The sequence below is a fragment of the Amborella trichopoda genome, chromosome 8 (genome assembly GCF_054954075.1).
Source record: "Amborella trichopoda isolate Santa Cruz 75 chromosome 8, AtrichopodaSantaCruz75HAP2 v2.0, whole genome shotgun sequence".
In the NCBI taxonomy this organism is placed as follows: Eukaryota; Viridiplantae; Streptophyta; class Magnoliopsida; order Amborellales; family Amborellaceae; genus Amborella; species Amborella trichopoda.
Genome location: NC_142343.1, coordinates 14,342,595 through 14,366,182, shown reverse-complemented (window position 1 = coordinate 14,366,182; position 23,588 = coordinate 14,342,595). Strand labels below are relative to the sequence as shown.

The window sequence follows — 23,588 nt, the reverse complement described above, 5'->3', positions numbered from 1 at the left end:
AGTTGGTCCAATCTTGATTAAACTTGAACCTAATGCGAGATCGTATGAATGATGGGTTTTGTTTTTTTCCACTTTGTAGATATTAGAGACTTCGAAACTATAGTCAAAGGGCATGTAAGCCATAGTTACTCTAAGGATGTGGTCGCTTCCATCCCCGATGCTCGATTTTGTGTTCTCAAATTTCAATGACATGATTCTTGCTTATATTGATACTTGGTTTGTGAACTTGGATAAAAGTGAAACATATTGTTCATTGAAATTCACTCCCAAATTACTATAAAGTGGATTAGTGAACTTCGGGAACCTTGATCCTAATAACTGCGGAATGCAATCCCATTTAGTAAAGAATTTGCTCCTGTACAAATATATAATGCGCTCCCTAAAAGTCAGGGATCTCTATCCCTTTACTTGACCATGTACGGACCGGATCTTTGAGCCTACCTCGCTCCGCACTCCTGTTCCTGACCCTAGAGCTCTTATCGTTCCTGTTCCTAGAATGACCAAAAAATCTTGCCAGAAATGGCAGTCAACTGGTTACTTTGTGACATTATATGACCATTAGTTTGGGTTAAGAGTAATATATAACTTGTAAAAGTGTGGTCACATTGAAATTTACCATTATGAAGTGTAATATATTTACTTCCTTGTAATTATTCTTACATGCAGGTAACATTTGGCACTTTGAAAGGTGCACAAAGACCATGTGAATGAGGTTTAAAATATTCCCCTTTTTTTCAAAATATTTTCTGAAAGTCTTGAATTGTAGGAGCCTTTCCATGGGCTGCATAGTCAAATTGAGGAAGAATGACAAAGTCACTCTAATTTATTACTGACTAATATATGACTAGTATAAACTCTACTGTTTAGATTTAGAATTTGCTGAAGCTGGTGAAGTGTGAAGAACAATGTAATTAAGACTGTACCTAATTAGTCAGATGAGGAACTGGCACCCACACAGGTTGGACTAGTGGTCTTGGGTTGGTGTGGGCATGGAACCTGATCGAACTTAGGAATATTGTAGGAAAAATTACAAATAACCCCCAAGACTAGACTTTCTATGCAAGTTACCCCCAACCAAACTTTTTTTCAAACTTTTTACCCCAAAATAGACTTTCTTCGCAAATACCCCCCCAACTCAAAAAAAAAAAAATAAAGTCTAAACTGCCCTCCCTTTGTTTTACCCATGCCTCACTTTCTTCTTTCCCACCTAAAGGCGGTACGGCGTATTCTTAGGGCGGTCCGGCGTATTCATAGTCGATCCAGCAAATACTAGTGGCGGTCCAGCATTGACAAAGAACAGTCCGGCAATAGGCCTATGCAGGTTTGGGAACAAGCCCAAAGTGCGGTCTGGCAATGTCAAAGAGCGATCCGGCACTTTTTTTAGTTTAACGGGGTCCGGCAATGTCAAAGAGCGGTCTGGCAACCTATGTAAGCCCACGTGAATGTCCGACCAAAATTAAATTTCTGTGTACGAAAAAGGGTATTTTCTTCAGAAAATTGTACTTTTTTACTTGGGGGGGGGATTTGCTAGAAAAGTGTATTTTGGGAAAAAAAGTGAGAAAAAAAGTTTGGTTGGGGGTAACTTGCATAGAAAGTCTAGTCTTGGGGGTTATTTGTAATTTTCGCAATATTGTATTTGTTCTAGTGGACTGGCTGGTTCGACCCGTCCAAGACCGAACTCGGCTGTTCCTAATTTGTTATATTTAAAATAGCACAAATCAATTTTTATTCTTTACTTTTGCAGCCATTTTGGCAAGATTTTTTGGTCATTCTAGAGTTGTTTGTTTGAAATAAAAAGAATAAGCTTTATTGTATTTGATGGACAGAACTGTCATTTATCTTTTGTTTAGTCTTTATTTGTCTTATATCTCTAAATAAGGGCAGTATGTCCATAAGTTATAGTTGAGGTTATTATTTATTGTTATAAGAGGGTAGAGGTCATATGTGATCACTATGCTGCTCTCTTTCCTTGTATCTCTCTATCTCTCACACGTCTCTCTCTCTCTCTCTCCCTTTGTCTTCTTCATTATTTTTATTCTTTTTCCTCTCTTTCTCTCTCTAGATCCTACCAAATTGTTTTCTTCTTTAATTTCAACTTGTTATCAGAGCAAGAAGAGGAAAAAGAGGGGCGTCGATCTTCAAAAAGGTGTGCATGAACTGTGTTTAGGACTGGTGTCATCCTTTGGGTTAAATGACATCGTCATGCGTAAAACCATAACTTTTTTTTTTAAATAGAAATTGTGCCAATGGAGGTGAGATTTTTTTTTTAATGTTTCTGGATGCCGATCAAGTATTTATTCGAAAACCTAGTTGTTGGATGGATTAGGGTTTGTATCCCTAATCAATGAAATACTATTAGTGTTGTTTTTGATGTTTTTCAACAAAAGAAGGGGGTGTGATCAAATCTGAGGATATAACCAGATCTGCAAAACCCTTTATTTGAAGAGATCAAAGGATGTAACTTGATCTCAATTGTTGATTAAGATCTGAGGGTGTAATCAGATCTTGACTACAATAGAGAACGTCTATATCGGCATCAAATATGGAGGCATTTGAAGCCTAAATCGCCATAGTCATGTTTGATGGAACCAACTATTTAGAATGAGCTAGGTATGTTTGACTATTTTTGGGTGGAAAGAAAAAACTGGGATACATTGATGGCCATGTGGAAAAAGCTGATCTGAAGGATGCTAAGCAGACTGGATGCTAAAGATATGGCAATTATGAATTGGATATACAGAGCTTGATATGAGTCGTTCCTTTATGAATTGCAATACCTTTAAGGAATTATAGGAGGCAATCTCTGAGTCCTATTCCCTAAAGATAAATACTGCAAGGGTTTATGAATTTTTTTTTTGAAGACTTTAAAGCTTTATTGTATTTGATGGACGGAACTGTGATTTATCTTTTGTTTAGCCCTTATTTGTCTTGTGTCTCTAAATAAAGGCAGTTTATGAATTAGAGCAGCAAATTAGTGATTTAAATATGTTGACTTGTCACCGGAAGACTATTTATGCTCATCTCATGGTCTTTGGGATGAATTAAGCCAAAATCAGCCCGTATGGTGTTCTCGTTCAAACGAATAAAGAGAGAGACTAGAACAAAGGAAGATTTTTTATCTTTGGAGGAAAGTTAATGGAGAGTATGAAACAATTAAGGCAATGTTCTCGGTGGGGAGACTTTGCCATCACTTGGTACTATTTTTTCCCTTCTTCACCATGAAGAAACTGACATAAGATTATGATAGTGTCTATGGGTGAAACTCAAAGATTTGTGCTATTCAGAAGTTTTAATGGTAATCTAGGTGAACATTTTGGGAGTTGTGGTAGAGCCGAGGCGTTGGACGTGGCCGTGGAAACCCCACATTTGATGAGAAGGACAAATTAAAGTGCACCCACTATAAGGAAGACTCGACATATAAGGGAAACATGTTGATGCACCAGGTGAAACCTTCCAAGGGAAAATTCAACATCAATCAATGGAAGTACTGCCCCAGTTACTCAAGGGAAGCAAGGTACCATTGCCTTTGAACCTCTAGAAGAGTTCGTGACTATTCCTAAAAGAGAGCTCTTGGATCTTAAGCAGCAAGCTTCCATTCGAGACCCTTCTTCTCCCACTGAGTGTCACAATCAGGTATATCTGCATCAGCTCATCATATGTCTATAAAAAACTATGAAACCCCTTGGATTATTGATTTTGGAGCAACTAAACATATGACTAGTATGGCTGATGTTTTTCTCTTATATCCCTCTTTCTAGTCATGAATCAGTTAAAATAGCATATGGTTCTCTTATTCCAATCAAAGGAAAGGGTACTGTACATGTTACTCCTTTTGTTAACTTGTCTTCCACCTTGCATGTTCCCAATCTTTCTAATAACCTATTGTCAATTAGTAATCTCGCAAAGACCCTAAACTGCAGCATAACCTTTTTCCCTTCTCACTGTGTATTCTAAGACTTGATTAACCGGAAGACATTTGGGCATGGTCATGAAAATGGAGTACTTTTTGTGCCTTGACTGCAGCAATCATACCTTCAATTACTAAATTTGTGGCACACCCAACTTGGTCATGCATCGTCTTTTACTTTATGTTCTTTAGTTCCTAAATTGTTTGAGTCTTTGGGTCAAGTTCAATTGCAATGTGACATTTGTGAGTTGTCAAAACATTGTAGAACTTCATTGCCTATGAATATCAGCGTAAAGAGTGATGTTCCTTTTTCTTTTACACTCTCATGTGTGGTGTGGGGTCCTTCACCAATTGCATATATGTTTAGATTTCATTTCCCTATTACACTTGCGGATGATTGTTTTAGATTACAATGGTCTATCTAATGAAATACAAAGATGAAGTCGCTAGTCTATTCCAAGTCTATTACAAAATGGTTAAAACTCAATGTGATGCACAATTAAAGTCTTACGGTCTAACAATGGGTGTGAGTATGTGTCAAACAAACTCAAAGATTATCTTCTTGATCAAGGGATTGAGTTTCAAACAACATATCCATACACACCTCAACAAAATGGTATAGCTGAGAGAAAAAACGGGCACTTGTTTAAAGTTACCCGATCTCTTTAACTGGGAATGAAAGTTCCAAAAATTTTCTAGTCTGAAGCAGTTCTCACTGCTGCCTTTTTAATAAACTGCATGCCCTCTCGTGTTCTTGAGGGAAAATCTTCTGCTGAAATTGTTCATCCCAACTCACCCATGTCCCTTGTACCTCCCAAGGTGTTTGGTTGTGTATGTTTTGCTCACATCCTTGGTCCAAAGAGGGACAAGCTTGATGCTAAAGCTGCTAAATGTTTTTTAAGGTATCGTATGTTTTGTCCACATCCTTGGTCCAAGAGTTAAGAGGGACAAGCTTGATGCTAAAGCTGCCAAATGTCTTTTTGCGATATCCATCACATCAAAAGGGGTACAAGTGTTATGATCCTTTTACGAAGGTCTGCTATGTCTCCATGGATGTCACTTTCTTTAAATTTGTTCCATATATCTCCTCTATAGGTCTGAGTGCTATCTTCAGGGGAAAATAAGTCACAATTTAATGAAGAGAGCACATCAGTGGTTCCCCTTCCTAGTCCCACACCATGTTTATCTGAAGAGAGTGGTTTATCTTAAAGGAATGATGCACATTCAGAGGAGTTGAAGACGTATACCAAGAGGAAGAAAATGGTGCAACTCGAAGTTCTAAGCGACCATACTTCGAATACTAACCTGGAATCAAAAACTATTCTTGACCTAGGTAAGTCTTTCACCCTCTTAGAGAATCCTAATTTGGAATCAGAAACTGTTCTTGACCTAGGTAACTCTTTCACCCTCTCAGAGAATCCTAATTTGGACTTGCCTATTGCTATTTGCAAGGGTACACATTCTTACACTCAGCATCCAATAGGAAATTTCATATCCTACAATTTTGTATTTCCCTCTCATCGTGCCATCATATTTGTTCTATCTTCTGTTAGAATAACTTTTAGTGTTACAAAAGCAGTTTCATGACCTCAATGGAAAGCTGCTACGGGTGACGAGATGTGAGCGTTTGAGCAAAATAATACATGCCAAATAACTAACCTTCTTGAAGGGAAGAAGGTCGTAGGATGTCGATGGATATTTATAGTAAAATACAAAGCTTATGGTACCATTGAGAGGCACAAGCGAGATTGGTTGTAAAAGGTTTCACCCACGACTCTTGGTATAAACTACCAAGACACCTTCGTGCCTGTGGCCAAGTTGAAGACTATGAGGATCATTCTTTCACTAGCTGTGAATAAATTGTGGTCACTCCATCTGCTAGATGTTAAGAATGCATTCTTACATGGAGACATCCAAGAAGAAATCTATATGGCCATGCCTCTTGGTTTTCATATTAAGGGGGCTATAGGAAAGGTTTGGAATTTAAAGAAGGCCATATATGTTTTAGTCTCCTAGAGCATGGTTTAAAAATTCAGTGAGACCCTATTGAAATTTGGGTTCAAAAGGAGTCAAGTTGATCATTCACTCTTTTTGAAGAAGGATACTGCTGGAATTACTACCCTTCTTGTGTATGTTGATGATATTCTTGTGACAGCGGATAATGTGAAAGGCATAGAGGATTTTAAATCTTATTTAAGCAAGGAGTTTGATATCAAAGATTTAGGATCCCTTAGGTATTTTTTGGGAATTGAAGTGGCGAGATCAAAGAAAGTGATATCTCCCAAAGAACATATGTGTTGGACTTGTTACACCAAATTGGGGATGTTGGGATCTAGACTTGCAGATACTCTTATAGAAGTTAATCATAAACTTCATAGAGAAAGAGGGAGCTACTCAAAAATCCTAATAGGTATCAACGAATAGTGGGCAAGCTTATATATATCTCACAATCACTCAACCAAAGATTTCTTTTGCGGTTAGCGTAGTCAGACAATTTATGCATGCACCGCATAAACCCCACCGCCATGCTGTGTGCAAAATATTAAGATATCTCAAGTCTTCACCTGGGAAAGGGATATATTTCTCAAATCAAAGACATCCTGATGTTGCAGTTTACATGGATGCTAATTGGGCTAGTTGCCAAACTGGTAGAAGATCCACAACTGGCTATTGTACGTTTGTTTTGGGAAACCTGGTTACTTGGAAAAGCAAGAAACAACATGTGGTGGCAAGATCAAGTGCTGAAACAAAATACAGAGCAATGACGCATGATACATGCGAAGTGATGGGGATCAAAATTGTTCTTTTTTATTTGGGTTTTAAAGTTAAGCTTCCCATGACTGTGTATTATGACAATTAAGCAGCCATTGATATCAGAAAAAATCATGTTTTTCATGAAAGGACTAACACATTGAAGTAGATTGTCGCTTTATCAGAGAGAAGGTTGCTGCCAAGATCATTCAAACTCCTCATGTGAGTTCTAAAAATCAACTTGCACTTGTCTTTACCAAAGCCATTGGACGGGACAGATTACATGATATCTCAAGCAAGCTGAGCATGATTGATATCTATGCACTAGTTTGAGGGGGAGTATTGGAAATAAAAGGAATAAGCTTTATTGTATTTGATAGACAAAACTGTCATTTATTTTTTATTTAGTTCTTATTTGTCTTATGTCCCTAAATAAGGGCAATATTGTCAATATGTTGTAATTAGGGTTAGCACTTAATGTTATAAGAGGGGTAGAGATCATATATCACCACTATGCCACTCTCTCTCCCTCTCTATCTCTCTATCTCTCACACGTCTCTCTCTCCCTTCTTCTTCATCATCATCATCTTTATTTTCTTTCCTCTCATTCTCTCTCTAGGACATATCAAACTATTGTTTTCTTTATTTTAATTTCAACTTTGTTTAGAGGCTTCTCTGTCCCATTTACAATTGGGTTTGTTTTGAGGGTTTAAAGCCCCATCTTGAGAGAGAGAGAGAGAGAGGGCCTTTATTAATATCCATCTCTCTCTCTGAGTAAATCCTAACTGATCTGCAAAATATTTCTAGCAATTCTTAGTGATATTCCAGCCATCCAATCTACTTTTCCCGGACTGTACCATTGTGCCATTGAATTTAGAGATCACGGGAGTAATCTGCAAATTTCAATTACACAATGGCAGCGCTCACTAATTCATCAATATTTCACAAAGAATAAATTGTTTTAAGCCAATATTTTGTGCACATAAAAAATATGTGGTGTTCTTTTGGCGTTCAGAATTCCTCTGAAATTTGATGCACTATAGTCGAGAACTTGCTTGCTCAAGTTCCCTGAATTTTGCTACCTGCAAAAAAGCAACATGGAAATTAACTCTGAGTTTTAGAGTGTGCAACTGGTACTGTCTGCCTTTGGACAGCCTGGAATCCGTCTAGGATCTCTAACCCACAAAAAGGAAGGTTCAAGGGAGAGCTGATCTGTACTTAAGGTCAATACCTCCTTGCTCCTCTCAAGAGGCATACTGCCTCACCTTATGCAAGTGACACCTGGACAAGATAACCTGCATTTGTGATACTAACAATATTGACTCTATTTACCAATGGATAACCAGTTCTGGACTAGCCACTTTAACAGAGATGCTTATTTCTTTTGTGAACCAAGAGCTGGAGGAACTCAAGTACTGTGTTGGGAGTCAAAACTACTTTTGGTTTCACCAATAGGATTCTTTAGAGGTGGGAGTAGACATATGTGCAAAACTGCACTTATCTGTGCGTCCAAACTATAGGTTGACTCTTTTATCTTGGAGGTGGAGGATGAGAGTCTCTACCAGACAAGGTATGACCAGTTAGAAGTGGAAAACCTTAAGCAAAACTATAAACATGTTTGCACCTATTCACGCAAACTCTGATCACTGTGAAACCCGTTTATTTATGAAATAGCTCTTATCTGCTCTTCCGAACTAACTGCTCTGGGAGGAAGCTCCAACACAACATGGTGTAACCCTCCTATTTACAAAAATAGCACTTATATGCTCTTCAAAACAGGCTGACCTCTCTGGTGGGTATAGGGGCATATTGAGCACTCCTCTAGGCCATAATGTTTTGGTCATAACTTCGATTTGGACATATGAGGATACAGTTGGAAGCTATCGTGGAGTTGTACAACTTTATCATTATTTAATGTCGATTTATCCTATAAGAAAAGTAGAAGACCTCTAATATCCTCTAATGGTGTTCAGAGTAAGATGGGAACCTAAGCAATACAATAGCAGGTATCTATCTCAGTTATTTTTGCTTAGATTGTGTTTTTGATTGTTTCAAAGTCTTTGGAAATGGGTTTTTTCTGTTTTGGAAAAGGATGAAAATTCTATAATTTTCCAAACATTTTTTTGAACTACTTATTTACTCTATTAATGTTGTAAATGTCTGATTGGTTTGTAGTGATTGGAGGATATTATCTAGGTGGAGGATGGTTATTAGTTTTTCAGTTTTGGTGGAAGGTTGCATACGTGTTTTTCTTGTTGAATTCCATCATTAATTTGTGATTTGTGGTTAATTTTTCATTATAGTGGCTCAAGTAAATTGCAAAAAGGCTTTTATTATAAGGTTTTGTTCTTTTGGGAAAAATGACGACTTGTTTATACGGCTTTGGTCCTTGCGGAAAAGAAAATAAAGTTTGTGATATTTTTTCTTTTTAATTTCTTATTTATTCTGTTCATGTTGTAAATTTGTAATGAACTTGTGGTAATGTGATGTTTATTGTCACATTTTTCTATTTTTTCCTTTATTTTATTTTATTGGTAATATATGAAGGTTTAATTATTTTTAATATTTGCGGAAATTGGCCTGGTCTGACCAGACCTTTTTTCCACTGGTTTAACGGCCAATGAGGTCTTAATACCACTGATAATGAATGAAAACTGTGTTGTGTGCTCTTTAGACTGTAGGTACTCCATGTAAGGATGGAGGTCAGCTGCGCTTTCTTGCAGATTCTTTTTGTTTATTGTTTAAGTTTATGTATCTGTTATTGGAAAATTAGCTTTCCTACTTATAATAGCCGAGAACCTACATAGCCCTTGGCATGTTCCTGTAACATGACTTTGTGATGTCAAAAATGGATCGGGCTGGGGACAGATCTCAATTGGGCTCAGTTAAGTAGTCTGAATCCAAGTAAGAGTAAACAAAATGTACATTTGCTTTTGCTCCCTCATTCAAAAGCCTAGCTTGAGTATTTTTCAGGATCTGAAACTTTGGGGATTTGATGTACTAATACTTATGACCAAATAAAAAAAGAAAATTCATTACACACCCTGGAGCTGCATTTAAGAAGTCAACCCCTGGTATTGCACACCGATTGTCCAATTTTGGAAAGGTTAGGTCTGTTTTAAGGTATTCCAAAGTCCTTTTTTATTTTTGAAAATATTCATCTCGTTACTCTAAAAGTGGATGCCTAATTGTGCGATCAAGAATATCTTCCTAAGTAGGTCATTTGCTTGAGGGAGTAAATGCAAATTTTACTCCCAAGGGAGCACAAAATACACTCTTAGTTATATATGCGCAGTGGATCAGTGTGTTAGCATTTATAACTTGAAAAGACTATTCAGTAATATGATATGATCTATTAGTGAATATTTTGATAGATTATATAATCCATGTCGACATTTGCTATTGACACAACTTTTTATATTGCAGACAGAAGCTGCAGCTAAAAGGGCTCTAGATCTCGATGGTGCTGATATGTAAGTAAATAAAATTAAGCTTTTCTTTTCTTTTTGATTGATTAAATTAAATTATGCTTGTCCATTATCAAGAAATCATTATCGCCTCTTTACGGTGTGTAGTGGAAATGGATATGCAAGGCATTTTATGACAGGCATAGTTGAAATCAAAATTAGACTTTTTTCTTCAGCCCTGTGCAGTAGCCAACATTCAATATCTGAAATCATGATATTTAACTTGGCAATCACTATTTTATTCTGAGTCTCTATACTTCTGCTAGTCGTTTGAATCCTTGGATATACATTCCAATATTCGCCTGTAGCCATTCCTGGAGAAAATTGAGTCCAAACTTGGAAAGGCATTTGGAGGAAGCTTAAATTTATATTTTGCTAGAAACATATGAAATCTATCCTTATTGGGAAAGAATAATAAACTGGTATTTGTGAGTTTCAAATTATTTTCACACAATCAGACCAATTTACCACCATTTTTTTTGAATAATTACTCGAGATACATGTTAGCTGGATTCAGTGGGTTATAGTTTTGTCCGATGTCTGATGGTATTATTGAGTTGCAATTTCTTTTCCTTACAGGGGAGGACTATTTCTCAAGGTACAGCCTTATCGTGCTTCTCGAGCTGAGAAAGTGCAAGATTTTGTACCAGCAAGAGTGGATGGCTACAACAGAATATATGCTGGAAATTTGTCGTGGGACATAACAGAGCAGGATCTAAGAGCCCTCTTCTCTGACTGCAAAATATGGGAGCTTCGATTTGGTATGGACAAAGAGAGTGGCGAGTTTCGTGGCTATGCCCATGTTGATTTTGAGGACAATGTCTCTTTAGAAGTAGCCTTGACTTTAGATCAAACTGTCGTGTGCGGTCGACCCATTAAGATAAGATGTGCAGTGCCAAAGAAAGGAGGGTCTTCAAACCCAGAGAAAAGAAGTGAGAAGAAAGAAAGTGAGCCAAGCTTACGGAAAGCCAGTAAGAAGAGGCGCACATGTTATGAGTGTGGGACTGCAGGTCATCTCTCATCTTCTTGTCCTAAGAAGATGGTTGTTGAGTCTAATATCTCCGTGTGATTTATGGATATGAAGCTTTGGTGCAGCTCTATGAGGTAGATTTGCTATTTTTTTTTTCCTTTTTGTTTTCTTTTTTAACTTTTTCAGAAATTTTGCTGTATTGTTTGTCCATTCTTTTTCTTTCCTTTTATTAAGCAGTTGGTGCTGATGTATGAGTTGCAGAGATGAGAGAAAAACTATAAAAGAAATGAAATGAAAATTGTAGGAAGACATGGAGGTGAAGATTTTGGGAATTGGGAATTGGGAATTGGGAATTGATAGAAATAGATGTGTGTTAAAGAAGGGCCATTGAACTAATCGATCAAAAAAAAAAAAAAAAAAATTCATCGAACTCGACTCTAATACCCGACAGGGGGAGCTGCCCACACATGGTACTTTAGTACTCTATTGCAATGGGCGGCGTCTTGGCCATGATTTTTCGTCTTTTTTAATTTTGATTCATTGCCATGTTGAGTTGCAAACTTCGTGTGCAACTGTGGACCTTTCCAGCACGAGAGAGATAGAGAGGACTAGGTAATTTGCTTATACTGGACATGTGAAGCATGTGTATAATGTCGTGAGATAGAATAATATGATATCAATTGATATCATAAAACTTGAACAATGTTAATCTTGTCATAGTTGGATCTAGCTACCTACAAGTTGACAATAGATTGTATATGGTGATTTAACTATCTCTTAACGTTTAATAGACTATTTTTGATAAATAGAGCAATTATTTCAAGGGTGTAGTTTGTATAGAGCCGAGGCTCTAAACAACCAAAGCAAAGTGCACCTTGAAATGGTATCAAGAAATGTGGTTTCAATATTGGAAATCTTTGTGATAGCTTTAAAATATAATTTATATTTAATTATGAAATTTAAAGCTTCAAAAATAGTGTAGATCGAACAAATATATGAAAATTAAAAAATCTTGAAAATTGACAGTACGAAAATGCGTTACAAGATGTACTATTTCCAAAACTTGAAATCCATTTTTTCTCATGTCATGTAGAGATGATCAATTTGAGGATATTTGGGTATCAAAACAACCTCATCTAGTGAAATGTTTGAGGTAGGCTCTAATTTGATTGTTTAGAGTGTCGGTTGTCGATAAACTTTACCTTTTCCTTATTTCAGTAAGGGTGTGGGTTTTATAAGGTTGCAACCTTAAACAATCCAATTAAGGTGAACCTCCAAATTTTATCATATCATAATTTTGGATTCAACATTCTTAGGATAAAAGCTAATTATAAAAATTTAAACTCCAGAAATGGTTAAAATCAAGTAGATCTATAGATCTATGAAAATCTTAAAAATGGACGGTCTAGATAATGTGTTGTAAGATCACTATTTCTTGGACTCAATCTTTTTTTCTTATATTTTCATACATCTCGATGTCGAGATGATTAATTAGAGAGTTTTTCAACATTAAAACAACCTTTCCGATGGATTTTTGAGATGCATATTTAATTCTATATTTTAAGGTTGTAACATTTTATAAACTTTTTCCTTTCAATAATAGTTAAATTTTAAAGTAAATATAATAATGAATGAGTAACGGATTTGTCAATATTATAAGAATGATGAGAATGTAGTTGAATTTAGAGCATGAAACAATGGTAGTAATTTAAAAAGAAAAAAGTATATATAAGGATGCAACCTTATAATGTAGAACTATGGATGCACCTCAAAAATCCATCGGAAAAGATAATTTTAATGTTGAAAAACCTTTTGATTGATCATCTTGACATCGAGATGTATGACCATGAAAAATAAAAAGATTTGAAGTCTTAGAAATAGTGCATTTTACAACATATTATCTAGACCGTTCATTTTCAAGATTTTCATGTGTTTATATATCTACTTGATTTTAACCATTTTTTAAATTTATAATTAGATATAAAAATAGATTTTAAAATAATCCTATGAACATTTTACATCAAAATTATATACCAGATAAAATTGGATGGTGCACCTTACCTTCACAGCTACGGATGCATCCGTATGCCAACTGCACCAATTTAAATATGTGTGAACGAGCAAACTTGTCTAGTGCATAGGCAAGCTGGGCGGATGCTAGCATGAGTGGGCCCAACTTATATGGGGACCTAGAAATTATTATTAAACAAAAAAAGGAAAAAGAAGAAGAAGAAACAAAAAATTTTTCAGCGAAGCCAAAAATTGTAGACTTAATGACGTCAGATTGTGCATAATTTTCCTACTAAAAACCACTACAAACTGCAAATTGGTAACAGATTCACCATTAATGGTACGTGTGGTTAAAAGCTTTTGTATTAATCAATTGGTATGGGAAGGAGTTCTAGGTGCTTAAGCTACCTCTTTCATTTACATCAAACCCATATGCAGGCCTGAACACCACTATTTTGGGTCTCAGGATGTGGTACAGACCTTAGAGAAAAAAGAAAATATAATCATAACATCAAAAGGCATCTAGCTTGGTTTTCTTTGAGATGGGTTCTAAGACAAGAGTAGGTCTAAATGTCTTCACTCCAAATGTCCTTGCTTGTTCGATTGATATAGCCTTTGAAGGCCTCAATCATACTTGTATCGTTGATCATTTGCAGTGGATTTTTGCTCTAGTGGGAGTATAGGGCCCGAAAGTGACCCAATTTTGGATGACTCACTGGGTCTATGTAATTTACGGCTTGGGAGTGAAAAATTCTTAAAGAGTCATGGAAAACCTATGCCCACGAGATCGGGCTTATGGCCCAGCAGGTACCAATGAGGGTTTGGGATCATCCCCTGGCCGATGGGGATATCTTTGTGGTTTGGCTGAAGGGCAGTGCGGAACCTTCCAGGAGGCAAGCTTGTGAGGACAAGGGTTAATACTTCGACATCTGCCTCTATACCACATGTGTATATGACTGCTACATTTTTAGGAAGCCTCCTTCCCGGGGGAAGTCATAGGGATAGTCGTGTACATGAGCATGATAGAGTAATCTCTGCATCCATGTGTAGGTGCTTCAGTTATCCTCCGGGATACACCTGAAATTTGGTTTAGGTCTCAGAATTTTATGGGTTGTTAGGCTTTGATGAGTCAAACATGAGCTCCTGTATTAGACTATGGAATCACGAGTTCAATTGGGTTGATTTACAAAAATAGAAGCGAGTTTCAAGATAAGCCAAGTATATGATTCCAAGCCCGTAGATGCTTAATTTCTCTTTTATAATTTCTCGGACAACCAAATATTTTGAAATTGATGGAATAGGCCTATGTAGCTGTAGGCTAGTGGGCTTACGCTATATAGAGAAAGCCTTTTATAGAGTCGAGGCTCTAAACAATCAAATTAGAGCCTACCTCAAAAAATTCACTAGAAGAGGTTGTTTGGATGTCTAAATATCTTCAAATTAATCGTCTCTACATCAAGGTGCATGAACATGAGAAAAAAAAGAGATTTCAAGTTTTGAAAATAGTGATCTTATAATACATTTTTGGACTGTCAATTTTAAAGATTTTCAAGTTTTCATAGATCTGCTTGACCTACACTGTTTTTTAAGCTTTAAATTTTATAATTAGAGATGAAAATATATTGTAAGGCTATCACAAATATTTTCAATGTTGAAACCACAATTTTCGATACTATTTAAAGGTGGGCTCTACGTTGATTATTTAGAGTATACAAACCACACCCATATATATATATATATATATATGAAATAGTTTTTATAAGGATACTACCTTATAATGTAGAACTACGGATGCCCCTCAAAAATCCATTGGAAAAGGTAGTTTTAATGTTGAAAAACCCTTTGATTGATCATCTCGACATCGAGATGTATGACTATGAAAAATAAAATGATTTTAAGTCTCAGAAATAGTGCATTTTACAACATATTATCTACACCGTCCATTTTCAAGATTTATTTATGGATCTACTTGATTTTAACCATTTTTGAAATTTGAAATTTTATAATTAGATATAAAAATAGATTTTGAGATAATCCTAATAACATTTTATATCAAAATTATGTAGCATGAGAAAATTTGAAGGGCACCGTACCTCTACACCTACGGAGGCGTCCGCCGTATGCCAACTACACCCATCCATTTATATATATATATATATATATATATATATATATATAGGGTGCTTTTTATATAGAGCCTAGGCTCTAAACAATCAAATTAGAGCCTACCTTCAAATACTGTCGAGAAATGTGGTTTCAATATTGGAAATCTTTGTGATAGTCTTAAAACATATTTTCATTTTTATTTATAAAGTTTAAAGCTTCAAAAATAGTGTCGATCAACATATATATGAAAACTTGAAAATCTTTAAAATTGATGGTTAAAAAATACTTTACAAAATACACTATTTTCAAAACTTGAAATCCATTTTTTTTTTTTATGTCATGCATCTTGAGGTCAAGATGATCAATTTGAAGATATTTAGGCATCAAAACAACCTCTTCTAGTGAAATTTTAGAGGTAAGTTCTAATTTAATTGTTTAGAGCCTCGACTCTATATAAACTTTTCCCATATATATATATATATATATATATATATATATATATATATATATATATATATATGTATATGTATAACTAATGATCTTATGAGACCTTGTGTAGGACCCCGGATCACCATTAATTTTAGCACAGATCTCTAGAAAAGTTAACACATGGGTGTGGGACTTGACTTTTCTAGAGATCTATGCCAAATTTAATGGTGATCCTTTGGGGTCCTAGACCCATGAGTGTGGGAGGGTCTCACAAAGTCATTTCCTCATATATATATATATATATATGGAAAAAGATGGGATTAGCCCACTAGCTTATATGAACATATGAGCCCAATGTTCAGATTGAATTTGGGTCGATTTGATGATCACGAATGTCTGGTAGTTTTTAAATTTTAATTTTTTTCTACAAATTCAAATGACTTGAAATTTTAGGAGTGTGTTCATCAAAAATATTTGAATCTTCGAAAAATATCAAGAAAGTATATCACATGAAATAAATTGATCAAAATACCCCCGAAAAGTTTGGGGATCTTTTGGTCATTTTATTTTTTACAAATAATTTTTTTATATTTTTACTAGGTGCGCCTTGATGAAAAGAACATAAGCGTAAAATTTCAAGTAATTTGGATTTGTAGAAAAAAACTTAAAATTCAAATATAAAATGAGGTTGTGACCGTCAGATCCCCTAGATTCAATCTGGGCCGTTGGGCTCATATGTTCATATGAGCTAGTGGGCTAATCCCAGCTATTTCATATATATATATATATATATATATATATATATATATATATATATATATATATATATATAATGGGAAAATGTGGGATTAGCCCACTAGCTCATATGAATATATGAGCTCAACATCCCAGATTGAATCTGGGCCAATCTGACGATCACAGATGTCTGGTAATGTTTGAATTTTAGTTTTTTTTCTACAAATCCAAATCACTTGAAATTTTAGAGGTGTGTTCATCAAACATAGGTGAATCTTTAAAATATATAAAAGTAATATTTTATATGAAATAAATTGACCAAAATACACTCAAAAAGTTTTGGAGGGTATTTTGGTTATTTTATTTATTGCGAATAATTTTTTTTTATATTTTTATTAGGTGCACCTTGTTGAGAAGAACAATAACATAAAATTTCAAGTGATTTGGAATTGTAAAAAAAAAAATTTCAAGCACTACTATACATCTGTGATCGTCAGATCAGCCCAGAATCAATCTGGGCCGCTGGGCTCATATGTTCATATGAGCTAGTGGGCTAATCTCATCTTTCCCATATATATATATATATATATATATATATATATATATATATATATATATATAGAGAGAGAGAGAGAGAGAGAGAGAGTAAAAGAAGACTTCTAAAGTGCTAATATTTTCTTGATCGTGCCTCTAAAAGCATGCCTTTAATATTGTCTTCTATTTTCACCTTGTAAGTTGATTGAGATTTGACTAAGAAAGATTCACTTTTGATATTGGGTTTTCTAGGGTTTGATGGCCTAGATCTAGAGTTATGGTTTATGCTCCTATGTTTCTAGGGCTGAAGGCTTTGGCTTGGTAAAAGGGTTTAAGGTTATCCTAAACTAGGATTTGTTGAAATTAGGATTTTCTCTCTCTGGAATTGTGGTTGGCTAGGGTTTATAAGTTTTTTCTCTCCTAATTTTGTTTCTCTCTCTTAATGGTTGTTAATGGCTGCTTTTTTAATACTTTTATAGGCCTCCAAAACAGTTTGTTTGGATGGTTATCTTGAATTTTTTATCAAATATGGTCAAAATAGTTAGACGGCACGATTCATGTCGTTTGGGTTCTTTTTGGCTAGACGACATGATTCGTGTCGTCAAGAACTTCGGAAGATGACACAAATCATGTTGTCCAACTTGAATGGCATTTCAGCTAAATAAATATATTCATTCCATATATCTTAAACAATAGATCAGATTTAGGTGATTCTTAGACTGTTGGAAAGTGCTTGATCTCATCTTTAATTTAGAATAAAAATTGGACCAATTTGGATAAAATTTGAGGGGTCCGAGGGCTAGAACTTTTGGGTGACGGTTGGAGGTGTCAGTATGTCAAATCGATTTCCGAGTTGCTTTCTTATGTTTTTTAGGCTCAGGTTTATCTAACATAACTATTTGGGGTATTGAGTAAGCTTAAAGTTTGGGTTTTAGTGACTAAGGCCTACTAGGCTGTTATGGTCCTTAGGGTTTACTTGGTTGTTTTGGTCCTTAGGGTTTACTAGGATGTATTGGTCCCTAGGGTTCAAGACCTTAGGAAAAGTTGTCAATTTCAAAATTGGGTGTATTGGTCCCTACAATTATGTCTTTTTAAATAGAAAAGGTTAACTTGTTGGGGGACGCATTTCTATATTTGCATCCCCCAAGGCATAAACCATCCATTCTAAAGATGGATGTAAATGATGGTCCCTCCAAAAAAAGATTAAAACTAATGGTCCACATATTCCCTTCTAAAAGTTGGTCAGTCTTGTTTTAAAAATTTATTCATTTATTACATATTACCTTATCTTCACCAGTTGTTTTTACACTAGTTTATGCTCTCTAATATTTATCTCGCACCAAGTCAATATAATATTTAGAGACTTTTTTATTTTACGACACCCACAAAATTAAATCATTAAGCCCATACCTCTTTGTTTTAGTTATAGACTACTTAACTAGGCACCTACAAGATAAGGTATCGTAGTATATGTTGTTCGCGGATGACATAGTTTTGATTGATGAGACCCAAAGAGGTGTTACTGCAAAGTGTCGACACTCCGATCCCGGTTGAGGGAGTTTTAAGAAACTAAAGGACCCTGGACTAGCCACCACATACCCTAAGACCACCCCAAAACACCTAGAACCCAGACCACTCTATGCTCTGTCATGAGGGCTTGAGGTCAAGCTCAGAACTTCCTAGGACCCCCAACAGGTCAAGGACCACCCTAAGGAAACAACAATATGGAAGAAACTGTCCAAGATGGCTTAGCCAGTTGGTAGAGGGCAGCGCATGACCAGTGGCTCCAGCTCTAGATAGGGGTGGCAATGGGTCGGATCCTACTGAACTCGAATTTGGACCGGAAACATAACTTGTGGAACCCTGACCTGTACCCGATGGGTCAAAAAACGCAGTACCCAGACCCATACCCGAGAGAATAGTAAGGACCTGGGACCCAGACCCGTACCCGAGCTTTATAGCTTTCTCTTATGGGTTTAGGTGTTTGATCATGAATTCTCCTGCCCTTTTTATAGAGCTTACACCCCATAACTCTATTTACTTCTTCGATGTGGGATTAATCCCACACACTCATGCAGAGGGAGGGATGGAGTTAGAAAGATAAATAAGTTTTATATTCATATTCTCAAGGGAGAATGGGCATTTTTGCTATTATAGCGCATGAGCATAGGCAGTTTCAAGTCACATTTCCATTTTGGTGCGTGGGCTATAATGGACAAGTTTCTTTTTGTCCAAAAAATATGCTGACAGTGGCACTGTCAAGCCATAATGGCATTTTGTCTTTTCTCTATTGCCAACCCTACACCTTATGCGTGTCCCTTTATTGGGTGGTGGGTGAGAGGGACTAAAGAGAGAGAGAGAGAGAAAATGGTGATTGCTTTGTGGGTTGAAAAAATTCTTTTAGTCCCACATCCAAATATTTAGAAAGATACGGTGAGGGAGTTTGCATTAGCTTTTTAAAGAGGTAGGGAAGTTCACAGGTCCGGGTACGCATAAGATCGGGTATAGTCATACCCATACCCGTACCTGAAAATATTCGGGCATGCACTTTTGGACCTGGACCCTACCTGCGGGTCCAAAACTTGGACCCATATTTGCTAGTCGGGTATACCTGTCGGGTCTGGGTTGGGTATGAGTCCATTGCCACCCTTGGCTCTAGGGGTAGCAATGTTGGAGTTGGGGTTAGCCATGTCGGCAAATCTGTGGCTCAAGTCACAAGCTTGCAAATTGAGCCTCTAGAAGCCAACTCCATGACCAGCAACGTTAGCTCTAGGCGTAGGAATGTCGAAGTCTTGGGTGGCCACATCAGAAAAACCACTAACTCAAGTCACAATCTTACGGATCAAGCCTATAGAAGCCAACACCATGACCAGCAGCACCTGCTCTAGGGGTAGCAATGTCGGAGTTGGGGGTGGCCACGTCAGCAAATCGAGCATCCAGAAAGCTCCATGACCAGCAACGCCAACTCTAGGGGTTGTCGGTGCTGGGGGTGGCCCGTCAGCAAAACAATGGCTCAAGTCACTAGCTTGCAGATCAAGCCTCAAGAACCCAACACCATGACCAGTAGCGCTAGTTTTGGGGGTAGCAACATCAAAGCTAGGGTAGCCACATCAGCACAGAATCAGGCGATGGTGATAGCAACCCTACAATCCGGTTATCAAGTCTCGAAATGTGGCTACAGAAGTTCATGATTGCACCAACGATGGGGGTAGCAACGTTGGACGCTAAGACTAGCAACGTTGGGCACTAAGACTAGCAACATCGTGTTCTCATTGGTTCAATTGCCGCCCATCGTTAAGCATCGAAATGCTTAAATTGCAGTGCAAAGTAACCATCATTGATTGAACGATGGGGGTGCCAATGCTGACAAAGCAATCGGTGAAATCAAGACCAATTTTTTATGGGAGCTACTGGTAGTAATGCCCAACACTGCCGGTGGTGTCGTTGGCCATCTAACAAGCCACAGCCTAAAATTATGTCAACCCTAAACCGAGGTTTACATTTTACACAACCTGTAATCATTTTGCCCCAACATGATGGCGCCAAAGTTTGATGATGCTAGTAGCAACATCGATGGGTGAGGCCACCAGTGGCTTTGATAATGGACGACCCAAATTCAATCTTAGTCTTTTGACGGTGATTAAGGGGTCCATTTGTCTACAAATAGAGGGTCGAATCTCCACACATACCCCCATTTTGGGGGACCCCAATTTTTTAGCTGTAGTTAGACTTTTCCAAACTTTAGCGAGACCCTGTCCAACCCGATACTAACCATAAAACCCTGACCTTAGACACCCAAACCTAAATATCGATACTTTCGAACCCCTAAAACTACATTCAGCTTCGACCGCCTCACCTGACAGACTCTCGAAGGATTAGAGGAAGTCAATGCATCCATACTGGCTCTGAACTGGTACTGGCTCTGGGTGTCGGGCTTGAGGATCTGACATAAGGTACACCCATATTTATTTTCTTTCCATTTCATTTCTTTTTCCTATTTCAAAAAAACTTTTTCAATCTCTACCCTTTTTCTCAGAAAACCCATTTTTGAAAACCTTTTAGTGAGCTTTCCAGTTCTGCCATTTCAAGATTCTGTACTACTGGTGATCCATTCGAGGGCAGTCTTATGGTCAATCTCTCGCTCGGATCACAATTCAACGATGCCCTTTCTCCACCACACTCTCTCAACAAGTTTTGGCCCAAAAATGAGGTTTGCCCCACCAAAAGTTTTGCACGTAAATACAAAATTGGAACTTTGGAGGGATGTTTTAGAATCTAAATGTTTTAAAATTAGTAGGACTAAAATAAAATATATGGAATACAAATTTAGTAATAAGGGTGGGGTTTGTATAGAGCCTAGGCTCTAAACAATAAAATTAGAGCCTACCTTCAAATAGTGTCGAGAAATATAGTTTCAATACTGAAAATATTTGTTATACCCTTAAAATATATTTTCATCTTATTTATAAAGTTTAAGGCTTCAAAAATATAAATTGATAGATCTATGCAAACTTGAAACTCTTGAAAATTGACGGTCCAAAAAAGTATTATAAAATACACTATTTCCAAAACTTGAAATCCATTTTTTTCTCATGTCCAAGCATCTTGATGTCGAGATGTTCAATTTGAAGATATTTGGGCATCAAAACAATCTCTTCTATTGAAATTTTTGAGGTAGGTTCAAAATGGATTGTTTAGAGCCTCGGCTCTAAACTTTTCCCTAGTAATAATAGGAGTAGAGATGAGAAAATAGTTAAGATTGATAGGCAAAAAATACGAAAAAAAGCGCAATTTCGATATCTTAGGTCGATAATACAAGGATAAAGAGAATGAGGAAGATGTTGCCCATAGAATTAAAGCCGGGTGGGCAAAGTGGAGATGTGTAACAAGAGTTTTATCTGATTTCCACATACTAACAAAGCTAAAAAGAAGTTCTATAGGATAGTTTAAGACAAGTTTTGCTTTATGGGGCAGAACATTGGGCAATCGAAAAACAACATACCCATAAGATGAGTGTAATTGGAATGAGGATGTTGAGATGGATGAGTGGTAAGACAAAAAGGGATAGAATTCAAAATGAATAATTCGCAAGAACTTAGGTGTGGCTCCAATAGGAAATAAGATGAGAGAAAGTAAACTTATGTGGGCTGACCATATACAATGCAGACTTAGTATGTCATCTATTAGGAGGTGCGAGTTGGCTCAATGAACCCATTTCAACTGCATTTTCATTTTCGAAGTGTATATAAACTGTGCACTTAAATGCATTATTTGAAATTTTTAAGTTTGTGCTCCTTGAGAGCAGGCTCTACACCTAATGAGTCATGTCAAAGCAGACCCTCAATCAACCCCACTTCCGGTCAATTTTCTTTATTTTAGATTGTTGTTGGGCTTAAAAGCCTCATTGGACCAGGGCGGCTGAGGCAATCCTAACTAAATTACTTAAAGTTTACAAGTTTAATGGTAGCAACTGCCGCACTTGGAGTATGGTTGGGCACATCGTACATGATAAATAAACCCAATCTCCATTTTAGCAGACTTTCCTCCCACTCCACAAGGGTTGCTCATGCATTATGGGAGACTAAGAACCGCTCAGAATGAATATCTTGTTCATATTCTTGAAAGTATGAAGTGTGTCGGTCGGCTAAGGGCATTACGGAGAAGCTCCATTGGGCAGCTCACGGAACTGCTCAAAGGTTCTCTCCCATAGGCAGTTTATAGAACCTAGGATGCACAAGAGGAGCAAGTTGATGACCATGTGCAAAAGTTTCGATTGATGGCAGCCTAATCAAGGGGGGGAATCTAACCAAGGGAAAATCAAAGGGGAACAGGTAACCCTAAACTCCATTTTGGCCACCTAAGCCTAATGGGGAGAGGGCAAGGATACATGGGGAGTAATGGGGGGACCAAAGTGGCCAATTCAAGAGGAATTTCTATTAGATATAATGACATAATTGCAAGAAGTTTGGGCATATGGCAAGGTTTGTAAGTCACATCCTCAAATTCACGCCTGCAGACCAAAACCTAATGATGATGCTTTTGCGATAAAATAGAGAGCATGCATGCTGTATGAGGGGATGATATCAAAGGGGCAAGGGGTCTTGGTGCTTGAACTTGGGGGCTACCGTTCATATGCCCAAAACCAAGGTGGGTTTTTGAACCTTCACGTAGGTGAAACCCAGTGAGCAACATATTTTTATTGGGGGCGATCAAAAGAAATAAGTGCTCAGCATGAATGACTATTTTTGGACTTTGGCTAGTGCGAGCACATTGTGCTAAGGTAAGCTCTCAACACATCGGACATGTGTAAGAGCTTGATTTCCATGCTAGACTTTGTTCAGCTGCATTCCCCAATTTCTTTAAGGGGAATGTGGTCTATATGTTTTTTTGCTAATGTGGGTGTGTGATGACCAGCTACTTGGCAAATGGCCATGAAGTGTTGTTTCTTCCATAGTCCACAGTTTTATGCAACCTAAATCTACCTTTGACGATAAAGTTGAAGCGCAAATTAAGGTGGAGAGGTCAGTTTGTCAGGTGTAAACAGTTAAAGGCCTACAGTGGGACTCATCAAGCTATTTCCTTGGGTCCATCTCGAATCCGAAGCCAAGCTACCAGGTCATCCCGATCCGGAGGGCGAGATTGAGGCACCTAATCAAAGAGCTCTAGATGGCAAGTCCTA

General features: G+C 37.0%; 1 protein-coding gene across 3 annotated transcripts in view; it reads left to right on the top strand.

The window, feature by feature from the left end:
• The window catches only part of PHIP1 (phragmoplastin interacting protein 1), a 29,411-nt gene extending 17,953 nt beyond the window's left edge, over positions 1–11,458 (top strand). For 2 of the 3 annotated variants that reach the window (XM_088874637.1, XM_006848629.4), the window contains 2 exons: positions 10,085–10,131; positions 10,705–11,458. In XM_088874637.1, the coding sequence (XP_088730763.1) occupies positions 10,085–10,112 (28 nt within the window). In that variant the 3' untranslated portion in view covers positions 10,113–10,131; positions 10,705–11,458. Of the gene's footprint in view, positions 1–10,084; positions 10,132–10,704 lie in introns of those variants that run through there. The other variant, XR_016061405.1, reaches the window with a different exon arrangement.
• The last annotated feature ends 12,130 nt before the right edge of the window (positions 11,459–23,588 follow it).